Source organism: Copadichromis virginalis, linkage group LG5 (genome assembly GCF_057382275.1).
Source record: "Copadichromis virginalis isolate Kocher_CV1m ecotype Utaka linkage group LG5, C_Virginalis_male_GT1.1, whole genome shotgun sequence".
Taxonomy (NCBI): Eukaryota; Metazoa; Chordata; class Actinopteri; order Cichliformes; family Cichlidae; genus Copadichromis; species Copadichromis virginalis.
The window spans coordinates 37,429,304-37,441,471 of NC_140622.1; the positions used below are offsets into that span (position 1 = coordinate 37,429,304).

The 12,168-nt window shown below is 41.0% G+C and overlaps 1 protein-coding gene across 1 annotated transcript; it reads left to right on the forward strand.

Moving 5' to 3' along the window:
* The first annotated feature begins 435 nt into the window (after positions 1 to 435).
* On the forward strand, positions 436 to 11,295 carry mims2 (mitochondrial inner membrane scaffold 2). The gene is made up of 3 exons (XM_085457652.1): positions 436 to 1,144; positions 7,381 to 7,574; positions 10,454 to 11,295. The coding sequence occupies exons 1-3, from the start codon at positions 641 to 643 to the stop codon at positions 10,668 to 10,670; spliced, it is 915 nt and encodes a 304-aa protein (XP_085313778.1). The 5' UTR covers positions 436 to 640; the 3' UTR covers positions 10,671 to 11,295.
* The last annotated feature ends 873 nt before the right edge of the window (positions 11,296 to 12,168 follow it).

The window sequence follows — 12,168 nt, forward strand, 5'->3', positions numbered from 1 at the left end:
TGTGTATATATATGTGTATGTGTGTATATATATATATATATATATATGTGTGTATATATATGTGTGTATATATATGTGTGTATATATATATATGTGTGTATATATATATATGTGTATATATATATGTGTGTATATATATGTATGTATATACATATATATATATATATATATATATATATATATATATATTTTATTTTATTTATTTATTTTTTTTTTAATTTCACCAATGTATTTAAAACAGTTTCAGGCCTCGCAAAAAACCGAACTAAATTCTATAAATAATTTAAAGTTTCAGTTTCAGTAACCTGAATTTAAAACACACACGCACGTCAGCCTTTGAAGTCGTACGACTCAATTACATGAATGAGCACGGTTATACCTTTAAGTACCCCCTCCCTTCACTTCAGGCTTTACTATCTGCGGTTGCGCGTAAGCCCTCATTGGCTGTTGCTGATAATCGGTCAACAAGAGGACCGGAGGGATACAGGAGGGCACAGGGCAGCATGTTTACAGCTGCTTATGCCCGTAATTAGTTGCCCGGCACAACCGAGTCGCTTTATGAGGTTATTTAAAAAAAAATTAGTTTTTTTTGCTGCTTTGGTTTTTTGGAGACACTGAGCTCTTGTGAGTGCCGTCGATAATGCTTTTGTGTCGCACAGCAGCGGCTCTGGATCTGGCTTTCAAGTCACCGGGTTCGTCTCTGCTGCGAGCCAAAGCAAGCAAGCTGAAGGATGTTACTTTGACGCTGCGCACGGACCACTCGTTTCAGCGACACCGGTTTTCCTGCGCATCCGTCAGGCGTGTCTATCTGCCCTCCGTGCACCTGGGTAAACAGCACCCGGAACTCATCCAGAACTGGGACACATCGTCTACGTTTGTAACCAGCACGGACTGGGCGCATTTGGACTGGGTGGCCGCTGTAGCTGTGCGCCGTGAAAGCGCTGAATGTACAATCCTCAGGCAGCCGCTGGTTTTCACACACCGGCGCCCAAACAGCAGGGGGGACCCGGCGGGTAATGTTTTGTTTACGGGTAACTGGGACGTTTCCAGTCGCCGCTGCTCCACTAGGACCATGCAGACCAGATCTTCATCCACACAGGCTGCCACTAAGAAGAACGAGGAGCAGACTGACGACGACAAAGGGGTAATTTCAACCTTTAACACGAGCACAGCACGTTTTAGAGATCAACCGGCGAGCACACCGTCCTGGCCTCTATCACCCACAAGCAACAGATTCAAAACATGTTTATGAATTATGCAAAATAGCAGACGAGCTGCTTTTCTTTTTGCATAACAGCCCTCATGTGAGCGAGCCTGCTTGTTATACAACACTACACGACGCGCACAGCTATGTGGGCCGCCTGCCTTTGCAGTGAATCCACGGTGGTGCATGTATAATTGACATGACTTCGACAAACCTGTACTCGAAGCAGCACATGTGTCATTTTCAGAGCATGTTGGATCACACTTTGCAGTGTCAACAGCGAGCGTGCTCCCACGGTGTGTGAGTGGCGCTGAGTCACTCTCACCAAACATCTGAGCACTTTTAAACTTCGCCTTGCACGTGCTCTCGGTGGGTGGTTGTGCGAGTCAGCATCCGTGATGCTAAAAGAGCTGAAGGTGTGTGGGCACAGGGCAGGTTATTACCGTGCGCTGTGTAACAGGTCACGCTGGATTACATTACCATCATTTTTAGGTGACTCAGTAGCACATGGACACACCTACAGTGCTACAGTGGGCATGCCAAGATCTCAAGAACATGCTGCCTTGCTTTTTACCTTGTTCAACATCTCACTAGTTTATTAGAAGAGCAGCAAACAAACGCATGCAAGGATCTGTCCTGATAAAGAATCATTTATCAGTTTAAGGTTCTCATATATGAGAATTTGTTTTTGGACAGATTTAAATGATGCTTTTTCTTCTCTTTGACTTTTTAGTTTAAAAACTTAAACAGTTAGTTGAGGCTGACAAATGTATAAGGGAAATAACCAGGTTGCAACGTTACCCTTACATGGGATGGGAATGGCATTCAGTTTGATCTGGACACAAAGAGAATAAAATCCTTAAAGGATGTCGTGTCCACTTGACATATGGTGTAGATCTTTGTTCACTTACACGTCATCTTCTGATTGGTATGCACTTACATTCTCATAAAACTCGATAAAATATGAACCTTTTATTAGCAAGAAGCTAATACAAGTAAATCACCACACTGTTTTATTTTGTGAAGCAGAAGAATTGGATTCAGGTTGAGAGAAAGTGATTAGATTTGATGCAGCGTTTAATACTGTTTTCCCTTTAACTCAGAAATAGGCTCTCAGAGCCTGATGTTTTTCAAAATCTGATGCCTATATTACCCACAATGCAACTCAACAGTAAACAGGCTTTCATGGGTGGAAAACTGATAGCAGACTAATAGGAATGGACTACAGGGCTTTGGGAACCCTGCATCGATGATCATTTTTCATGTAGCTCTCTGTGGAGTCAAGTCATTTCACATTTAAAGCAACGCTCCCTAAGACATGTAAACGGCTGTATAAACTGTAGTTCCCTAAATGAAACACACACCTACAGGAACCTGCTTGAGTGTAACTTTGTTTCAAGGACACCTAGCAGGCACTTTCTGGGTTCTACTTCAGTCTCTAATGAGAGAGAGAGTTCCTGTTTTACTGTTTCTCTCCTGCTGTATGGTGTGTATGGTTTTAGTGGTGTTTTAAAGTGTCACATCCAAAAGATGAAACAAGGTTAGTATGTTATCCCCCCTCCACCAAACTTTACACTTGGCACAATGCACTCAGACAAGTACTGGTCTCCTGGCAACCATGAAACCCAGACTCGTCCATTGGATTGCCAGACGGAGAGGTGTGTTTCGTCACCTCCAGAAAACATGGTGATGGTGTGTTTTACACTGCTTTATCCAATGCTTTGCACCATGCTTGGTGATGTAAGGCTTGGATGCAGCTGGTCGACCATGTAGCTCTCTACACTCTGTTCTTGAGCTAATCTGAAGGCCAAATGAAGTCTGGAGCGATCGACTCTGAAGAAAGTTGGCGATCGCTGTGCACTGTGCACCTTAGCACCTGCTGACCCTGCTCTGTGATTTTTACCACGTTGCAGCCGAGTTGCTAATGTTCCCAACATTCCCCATCATTTCCACTCCGTTATAATACCACTAACAGTTGACTGTGGAATATTTAATAGTAAGGAACTCTCACAACTGGACTTGCACAGGTGGTATGCTATCACGGTACCATGGCACAACATCACCAGATCGTGAGATCTTTATGCAGACTGCTTCTACAAACATTTGTATGAGTAGGTGCTTCATGAGTCTTCTACACCTGGGGCTAAGGAATTGATTGGAACACCTGGATTCAATGATTTGGATGGGTGTGAATATTTTTGGCAATACAGTGTATAAAGCCAGCTCACTGATTTGCTTTTCCACTTTGTCTTTGAGTTTTCTCTCCTTGACTGCGATTTAGGTGGCTTCCTTTCTCTTTAACCCTCCTTCATTTACTTCGTAAGCACCAAAATGAGTCACAAAGCAGGGACGGAACCCCTTTAGAGTGTTGTAATAAAATAGCCTATCAATTACCTAAAGGAACCGATGTGATATATTGATTGGCTGGGTCAAAACAGTCAAAGTTTTGCAGAGTTATGGTCACAGACGCACTTGCTAATGTGAGACGAGATGCATTAAAAGCTAAAGATGCATTTTCAGTATGTATTAAAACATTTCCATAGAAATTGTGGCAGCGTAGTATTCGTCAGTTTTTATGGCCACAATAATCGTGCTGTGAGAATCTGACAGCCCTGTGCATTGCATGTGAGTGTCTCTTTGTCCTTGCTTGCATGTCACATGTGTTTTCATGCCTCTGAAAAGCTGTTATCAGACACAGCAGTCCCACTGTTCCCCTCCTATACACCCTCCCTGGCACAACTCCCTTTAGCTGCTCGCTCACATGACCCTCCCACAGCGTTGCCTTCCTTTACTTTTAGCTTGGCCTTTCTTGCCTCTGAAAAGCAAAGGCCTGCTCCCTCACCCACCCCGGACTCTGCCATTGTCCATTGTTGGCAGCCCGGTGAATGTATTGCCAAGCGTGTGGCTTCATCCAGGAGCTTGGGCCAAAATTTAGCAAGACAAATTGTAGCCAAGAGAAAAGATAAGCCTGTTTTCCCCCCCCCCATCTTCCCTTCTTCACCATTGTTACTGCTTTCTTGATTAAGTGGCTGACTAAAACCCACAAAGAGAGTCTGCAAGCGTAGTCTCAATGCAGCCTAAAAAGCAGAAAGGGACATGAATGGAAGTTACTGTATTTAAAGGCTAAATGTCACACATAGCAATGAATGGCCTTCCGTTGCCTCTAACGGTCCTAATTTTTAAAAACAACCAAACATGTCACATTTGCAGATGTCTCAAAGACCATTCAAACGCCATATAAAAGCACACACATCCACATCCCTGCACGATTTACTTTAGATTATTGCTTAGCTGCTAGCTGGACAGCTAGCTACATAAACACGTCAAGCTTAGTGGCACAATAAGCAGTCTTTTTTGAACATGGTGAAAAAATAGCTGAATGCACCCGGGAGGTATTTCCTGTTGTGTGTGTGTGTGTGTTCCTCCAGAGGAAGATCAAGTTTCCTCTTCAGCAGAGAAGATATTTGAGTAACCACTGGTCACAATAGCCCCAAGACATCTAATACTAAGCTGCTCCATTTAGTCTCCCATTTAGTCCAGTATAAATAGGGAGAAAATACTTTAAATTAGAAGAAATTTTTAATAATGTATGCATTATGATAACAGGGTGTGCAACACTCACAATAGTTTCTTAGACAGCTTTTGGCTTCGGGGTGTGCCTTTTTAAAAACGCTAAAGCTGTGAAAGTCAGCTGTTCTTTATTATTCCAACAAGGAGTCCCAGCCTTCATGCAACTCTTGTCTTTGTTTTGTGGAGCAGTGCTGTCACTCAGATGATTGATAATTTTAGTATACTACTTGAACTTACAGTATAATAATGTACAGGGCTCATAGTAACGCAGTAAGTAGTTCTAAAGACCAAGTTGCTTTTACATGGAATTATTTGTAACTGTTACAGCAAACAAGACACTTATTTTTATTATTTTAGTTTTACTCAAATCCGTTCTATCAATGTGTTATTAAAGCCTCATGAGTTTTCTGTGTGGAGAGAAAAGTAGGTTGACACAGATTCTCCGTGTAAACACACCTGTATCATTACATGTCTGAACAAATAGTCGAAAGTGGAAAAAGCGTGCCATGCTCAGGATTTTTTTATGTTTCTGATTAAATGAACAACTTGATCGTTGATTTCTAATTTCATGCAGGTTTCAGTTTTGAGTCCTGATGTTTCGATATGACGACGGCTGTAAATGAAACAAACCAATACTGCAATATACGCATATATAAGATGTTTAATACAAGGTATGGCTTCCTCTAGAACAGTGTTTTCCAACCACTGTGCCGCGGCACATAGGTGTGCCGTGGAAGATTATCTGGTTCCACCCGATTAGTACTCTAAGCCAGCGGTCCCCAACCTTTTTTTGCTATGGACCAGTTTGTCAGACAATATTTGCACGGACCAGCGTTTTGTCGCGGATAAATACAACAAAATAAAACCAGAACCGGTACCAAAAAAAAAGATTTATTGATTTATTCATCAAAGACCCCCTGATCTAGAAAGCCCCGGGCCACTCTTGCAGTGTGGGCTCGGGCATAGTCCTGCTGAAACGACTGCAGGTTGGGGAGCTGCCACAAGAATGGCACAAATACGGTTTAAGGCATTCTCTGGATTTCTGCTCCATCAGATATCCACCAAGAACACTGCTCTCATGGATATGCAAAGCTGCAGCAACAGCCCAGAGATGCTTGCAAACAGCCGGGCCTCGGTGGTAGCACTGGTGACAGTGTTGTGCAAATTCTGGGCTTTTGTGCTTTGATGGCTTAAGATTTCAGTAAACTGAACCATTTCTAAGGTGTGTAAGTGAGTTCATTCGTGTTCAGTAAACACATTCACACAATCCATTTACTAAAAGCTGAAAACTACTCGCAGACTTTATTTATTTTAATATATATATTTTTTAAAGAAAGCTTTTTTTTCCCTATAGATTCAAATGATGTACTTAAACATTGATTCAAAATAAAGGTTGAAAACTTATTTCACAACAAGAAAATTGTTTCTTTTTGACCATCTGTTGAAGCTCTTACTGATATAAAACCATTACGGCCTTAGCCATAAGGCCAGATGGAGGGTTGTTTATTTACATACTGTTTCCAAATGCAGGCGTTCTCAAGTGTCCGCCGTCGCTGCTCTGCTGCAGTCTGCCGTCCGCTGTGGCCTGAATGTCCTTATTGTGTGTTGCAGTTTACTAATCTGCTTCACACACACTGAGTGACCTGCCTGCTCCCTGTTACGTGTCGGGCAGCTGGACTGTGTCTGGTGCTTGTTCATCTTGGAGTGGTGCGTGTCTGGGCTCACAAACGCAACCCGACGTGTGTGAGAGGCTCTTTGTGTAGCACAAAGTGACTGACATTAAGTGTGTGAGAGGGAGAGTGATAATGTGATTCACTTAAACAACGCAGACGCAGCAGCCTGTGTTTAATCAGCTGACTCGGCTGCTCCTTGAATAGGAGGGTCATAAAAATCGTCTTTGTTTGACCAGCTTGCTCCACATTATAATAGTACTTTCGTTTCTATATCTGTCCTAACAAAACAAATATGGCATGTCAACATCATTTCCAAGATACGACTGTTTGTGCAGAGTTCAGGCTCACTAAGGAAAGTTATTTTGATGTATTTACAGTAACCTTTCACCTAGATGCTTTGAACGTTGCAATAAGACCAGCATGTTAAAACCAGGCACTACAACCACAGCTCCCGGTAGCTAACAAGCTAAGCAACATTACTCTGTAATCACATACACAAGTTAAACGTGCTGACAGCACAACAGCAATGGTGGAAAGATGGAGGTGATGTTGTGTAGTTGTATTGTGTTCTTCTTTCTTCTTTTTGTTTTTATGAATTCGGCTTCCAAACTTTTACACACCTGTTTAGTAAAGCAGTTCAGTTATCTGCAGATACTGTGTATAGATCCACAGCACTAGTCAATTCCACAGTTCCATGTGTTGCCAGTGATTGTGCTCTTTGGCTTTGTTGTGCTTGATGTCATAATACTCATATCAAAGTGATCTGCAGTTGTATTTGAATGGAAAATGAAATAACTTCATTTTAATTCATGGCAAGCGTCTTCTCTTTTTTGCCTTGCAGCCACCGTCTTTGTTGTTGCTTCCTATAGCAACAGAGACGGTATCAGAGTCCATCCTCCTGTTTCATGTTGTGCGTCTCATGTTTTTGTACAGGATGTTCAGACTTTAAAGGAGGCTTCTACTACGTCATCGGAGAAGAGCCTGGAGGACAGAGAGCCAGAGGGAGGGAAACCCAACAAAACCCAGCAGCTTAAGAAAGTCTTCAAGGAATATGGAGCAGTGGGAGTTTCCTTTCACATCGGGATCTCTCTCATGTCTCTGGGAATGTTCTACATGCTAGTATCCAGGTAACAAAATGTCCGGTCACTGCACGAGGCATTGGCGTTTACATTTAAGATTTACAGAGATGAGGTTAAAGACTGATAAAATTGACTTACAAGTGGAAGTTTAAGTCACCTCATATACTTAAAACAGTTTTACACCTTAGAGAAAATCTACAAAGAATACCTCAACACTTTTAAAGTGATCTGTTTTTCCCTTCTTACTGATGCCTAAGCAAAGGGAGCTACTAAAGCTACTATGTTTCAATCTATGGTGAAAGTATCCCATTACAGCCACCTTTTAGAGTCTAAAAGATATTTACTATTCTAAAGAAAAGTCAGAGACAGTTTTGACATTTCTCCAAAAAACAATTCCCAACAATTAATCACAAAAATGTAACGATGTCATGTAGTAGCGACACTAAAATCTGATGTGGGGCAAAAAAAATGAACATCATGTTTCATTGCTCGACAGTAATGGGTCCTCAAAGAATAGAGTCTTTGTAGATGCACCAAACACTAATCAGATTTATGGAGAAGTCTTTATACTAGAGGATTTTCTGCTTTCTATTGACTGTGAAACAACAGTCCTCATTGATCCACAGCTGAATACCACATTTTCTGAAATCCTCTCGCAGCCATTTGGGACAATGTAGGAAATCATTAACTGAAGCGAAAACAGTTTTTTTTTATGTGCTTTTGCAATGAGGAACATAGATTGGCAGTAAATGGGACCAATTCACGAGACAACAGCAAAGTATAGACAGTCAGCCTTATTACATTGGCGCTGGATGCAGACAAATTCATGCTCAAGTTTAATTTACTCATCTTTCAAGGATTTGTTGTTGTGTGACTTGCAAAATATAAAGTCCTTGCGTTCTGTCTGTTGACAGTCATAGACGGTTAAAAGTCAAACAGCACAACACACCCCTACTTTATCAGCTCAACAATTTTCTGTCTGGCCAGAGGCACGAATACCAGAGAGGCCTGACAGATATAATCTGAGAGCTTGGAGATTTCCTTCTGTAGCTGATAATGACCCTTGAACTGAAAAATGACTCTGCAACTGTTGTGCATTATCACTGTGCAGCCACAGCGCTCAGGCATGTGGTGTGCTAATACAGGGCTGTGTGCTGAGCACACAGCAGCCAGAGTGCAGACAGATCGCTTTATATAGCTGACTCAAACTGTGTGTGACTGTGTGCTGTAATGACTGACTCATGTTGGCACATTCTTTGCATATTTGCTTCCCAAAGTAGGTCGGGTCAAAATTGCAAAACTATATCAAAACTTTTCTCATGAAGGCAGTGGTGCCTGTAGCCTTTTAAAGGCAGATCAGAAGTCATGTGCTAATAGCTTCAAGTTAAGAAGACGTGAAGTTAAAAAAACAAAAACAATAAATTCTCTATTGTAAACAGTCCCCCCTAGTGGAGATCAAGATGAATTACAACTTTATGCAACAGGCAATGAGGAAACCAGTTTTAAAAAGATGTTACATCATATTATTTCTGGTCTATGCTAATTCAATACTAATGCTGCAGAAGAAAATCCTAAAAATATTTTTAATATATGTATTTAATTATATTTTAATTCATTTTTACATTGAAAAATCAATCACATAATAATAATAATAATAATAATAGTAGTAGTAGTAGTAGTAGTAGTAGTAGTAGTAGTAGTAGTAGTAATAATAATACAACATTTCATTTATTTCAGACCCTCAAGGTCACCTTACAGTAACACGTAAACATACCATAAAAAACATAAGAAAAATGTATATATAGCAAACATGGTCATCACGTCATTCTTTATTTAAAGGATTATGATGATAATGCAAATGTGCTGCATGGCCCAATATATTGGGGGGGGGGGTGTGTGTGTGTGTGTGTGTGTGTGTGTGTGTGGTGGACTATTTTCACTCATGTGATTAAAACGTTTTTGGATGCATTTGGACAAAGACACATTTCTCTGTATCTTTGCCTCTGTGCACAAATCAAACAATCAAGATGTGTGATTGAAGTACAAACCCTCAGCTTTAATTGTAGGACTGCTTCTTATTTTGAAATGGTCAAAAGTAATCGGACAGTTTGCTGACGAGCAGTTTCATAGCCAGCTTTCATAGAGAGCTTGTTCCTCCATTGTCCATGGTGTACTATTCGATAGCTATCAACTAATATATAGGCTATTAATTTAAATACTGTTAAATTGCATTTGGTAGCTACTCACATAATCAAAATCGAAGTAAACCTCTCAGACAGAGCCAAAATGTTAGATTGATCAAATCAGCAATCATGTGCATTCTTAAATAGAAACAATGCAACGGCCAGCAACGCTGGAAGTCCTGCAACCATAAAAGACAACTAAAGTGGATGATTTTGGAATTAAAGGTTAGTCAAGGTTAAAGTAGTTTTTGAACCCCCAAAATGTGGGACTGTATAAATAAATGGCTTAATACTTAAACAGTTAATGCAATAATTTGGTAAAAATCACAATATTAAAGCTTAAAGTCTAATTGGTTCAATCATTTTCAATTTTATTTATATAGCGCCAAATAACAGCACCTGTCGCATCAAGGCGCTTTATATTGTAAGGTAAAGACAGAAACAAAACAAAAACACACAGAGAAACAGCAAAAAACCCAACAACTACAAGCAAGCTCTTGGTGACAGTGGGAAGGAAAAACTCCCTTTTAACAAGAAGAAACCTCTGGCAGAAGCAGACTCAGGGAGAGGCAGCCATCTGCTGCGACACGGTGGGAGGGAAGGGAGGGAGACGGGACTGATTTAAAATCCATTTGTAGTGTTTTGCAGAGGCACACATAAAGAGTACTGTGGACCTAACTGTGTATATACACACAAACACCTTCTGGTCCCAACTTACAGATTTCCTGTTATTTGTGTTCCCAGTGGGATCGACATGACTGCCATATTGTGCAAACTGGGCTTCAGCGAGGCGTTCGTTCAGTCCAAGATGGCCGCTGGAACCAGCACATTCGTCCTGGCCTACGCCATTCACAAGCTCTTCGCTCCTGTTCGCATGAGCATCACTCTGGTGTCTGTGCCTCTAATTGTGCGCTACTTCAGAAAGACTGGACTCTTCAAACCTCCCACACCTGCACCCTGATGGCCCCTCCTCTGCTGCCTCATTGAGTAACAAACCTCTTTAATGGCCTAATGCCTGTAAATCTTTATTCATCTGGCTTCAAACTGAAACACCTTCACATTTGTGAATTCAGGTTCCCTCGTCATTTATCGCTATAACAGATCGAAGTGATCAAATGCTTTACTGTGGTTTGAAGTCTTTGGCTCATCAAACATAAGGACTTAAATGTATCAAATATTTATTTGAAATCAGAAGAGTGAACAGGGATTGTGTTATTTTTAATTAAACTGTCAGATTAAGCTAATCTCTTCTGCACCGTTCTCCAGCAGCTGACTCGGCCATGTTCTGGTGTTTTGCTTGCAACCCTCTCTGCTCATCTTTACCTTCCTTCTCACCTTACTTTTTAGTCCTCCTTTTTGCCGTTTGCCTTCTCTCTCTCTTGGCATCCATTTCCGATCCCTTCAGTCTTTCTGGAGGCTTTGTTCCTTTTTTTCCTTTCTTACAGTTTCCCCCCAAATACAAGAACAGAAGCAGTAACTGCAACGTCACTAATACAAGTGAAGCTCATTGCAAACTTTGGATGAAGAATGTTGAATCATTTGTGTTTCCTGATTTGAGTATTTAATTAAAGAGAATTTCTCTTTTATATTTGGGTTGTTTTGTGTTGCTGTTGAACAATACCACATCACCTTCACACATATCATCTTACCATATCCTTTGGCAGCTCTGTTCATATTTAAACAGAACAATGAGCAGAAAGAACTGTAGTGCTACTGAGTGCAGTTTGATTATATAACCTCTAATTTACAGTTGCTTTCTTATTTAGAGCCCTAATGTGAAATTTCCAGCACTGAAAGTTGTTTTCTTCCTGTGCAATGCAAAAACCAGAGTACCGATTGTAAAAAGTAATAACAATAATAACAAAGTTTAAGCTCAATCTGCCAAATGAACAGAGACCGCTCCTTGTACACCACCTTTACCCTCGGATGAGTCTCGCATGTCTCACTGGCTTTGCTGATGTTCAAATCTAATCCCTTTGTAATTATGAACACTTTTGATTAATAACTAATTTTATTAGAGCTGTTTTGTAATTTGGAAATCACCATCAGAAGACGTGGAAGCCCAGATTATCACAGATAGAGACACTGGACTTAAAACACCTTGAATTCTGGGATCTTGATGGTCTTCAAAATAGTTTGCTGATCATCTATTGTTGTGTCTGCCCACTCACCTGACCTGAACCCCACAGAGACTCTTGGGAGTAGTAAACCCAAACAAAGGAAAACTCACTCTGAAGCTGAAGGGTCCTGTGAAGAAACTTGGGCTTCAAAAACCCCTCAGCACCGATCGCTTCCATGCCACACCACACTGACGCAGTAATTCATGGTTAGAGAGATGAAGTGCAGATGATCCATTACTCACCAACATTGAAGAGCACAAAAAACCCCAAAACAATGACGTCCACAGGTGAGACATAGTTCCAGCTGCAGCTTTTCTACACTGCTACCAAGTGTCTCAA

Coding starts and splice junctions, on each gene's coding strand:
- mims2 (XM_085457652.1), top strand. CDS start 641: ATGCTTTTGTGTCGCACAGCAGCGGCTCTGGATCTGGCTTTCAAGTCA. Junction 1,145..7,380: donor AGACTGACGACGACAAAGGG/GTAATTTCAACC, acceptor GTTTTTGTACAG/GATGTTCAGACTTTAAAGGA. Junction 7,575..10,453: donor TTCTACATGCTAGTATCCAG/GTAACAAAATGT, acceptor TTGTGTTCCCAG/TGGGATCGACATGACTGCCA.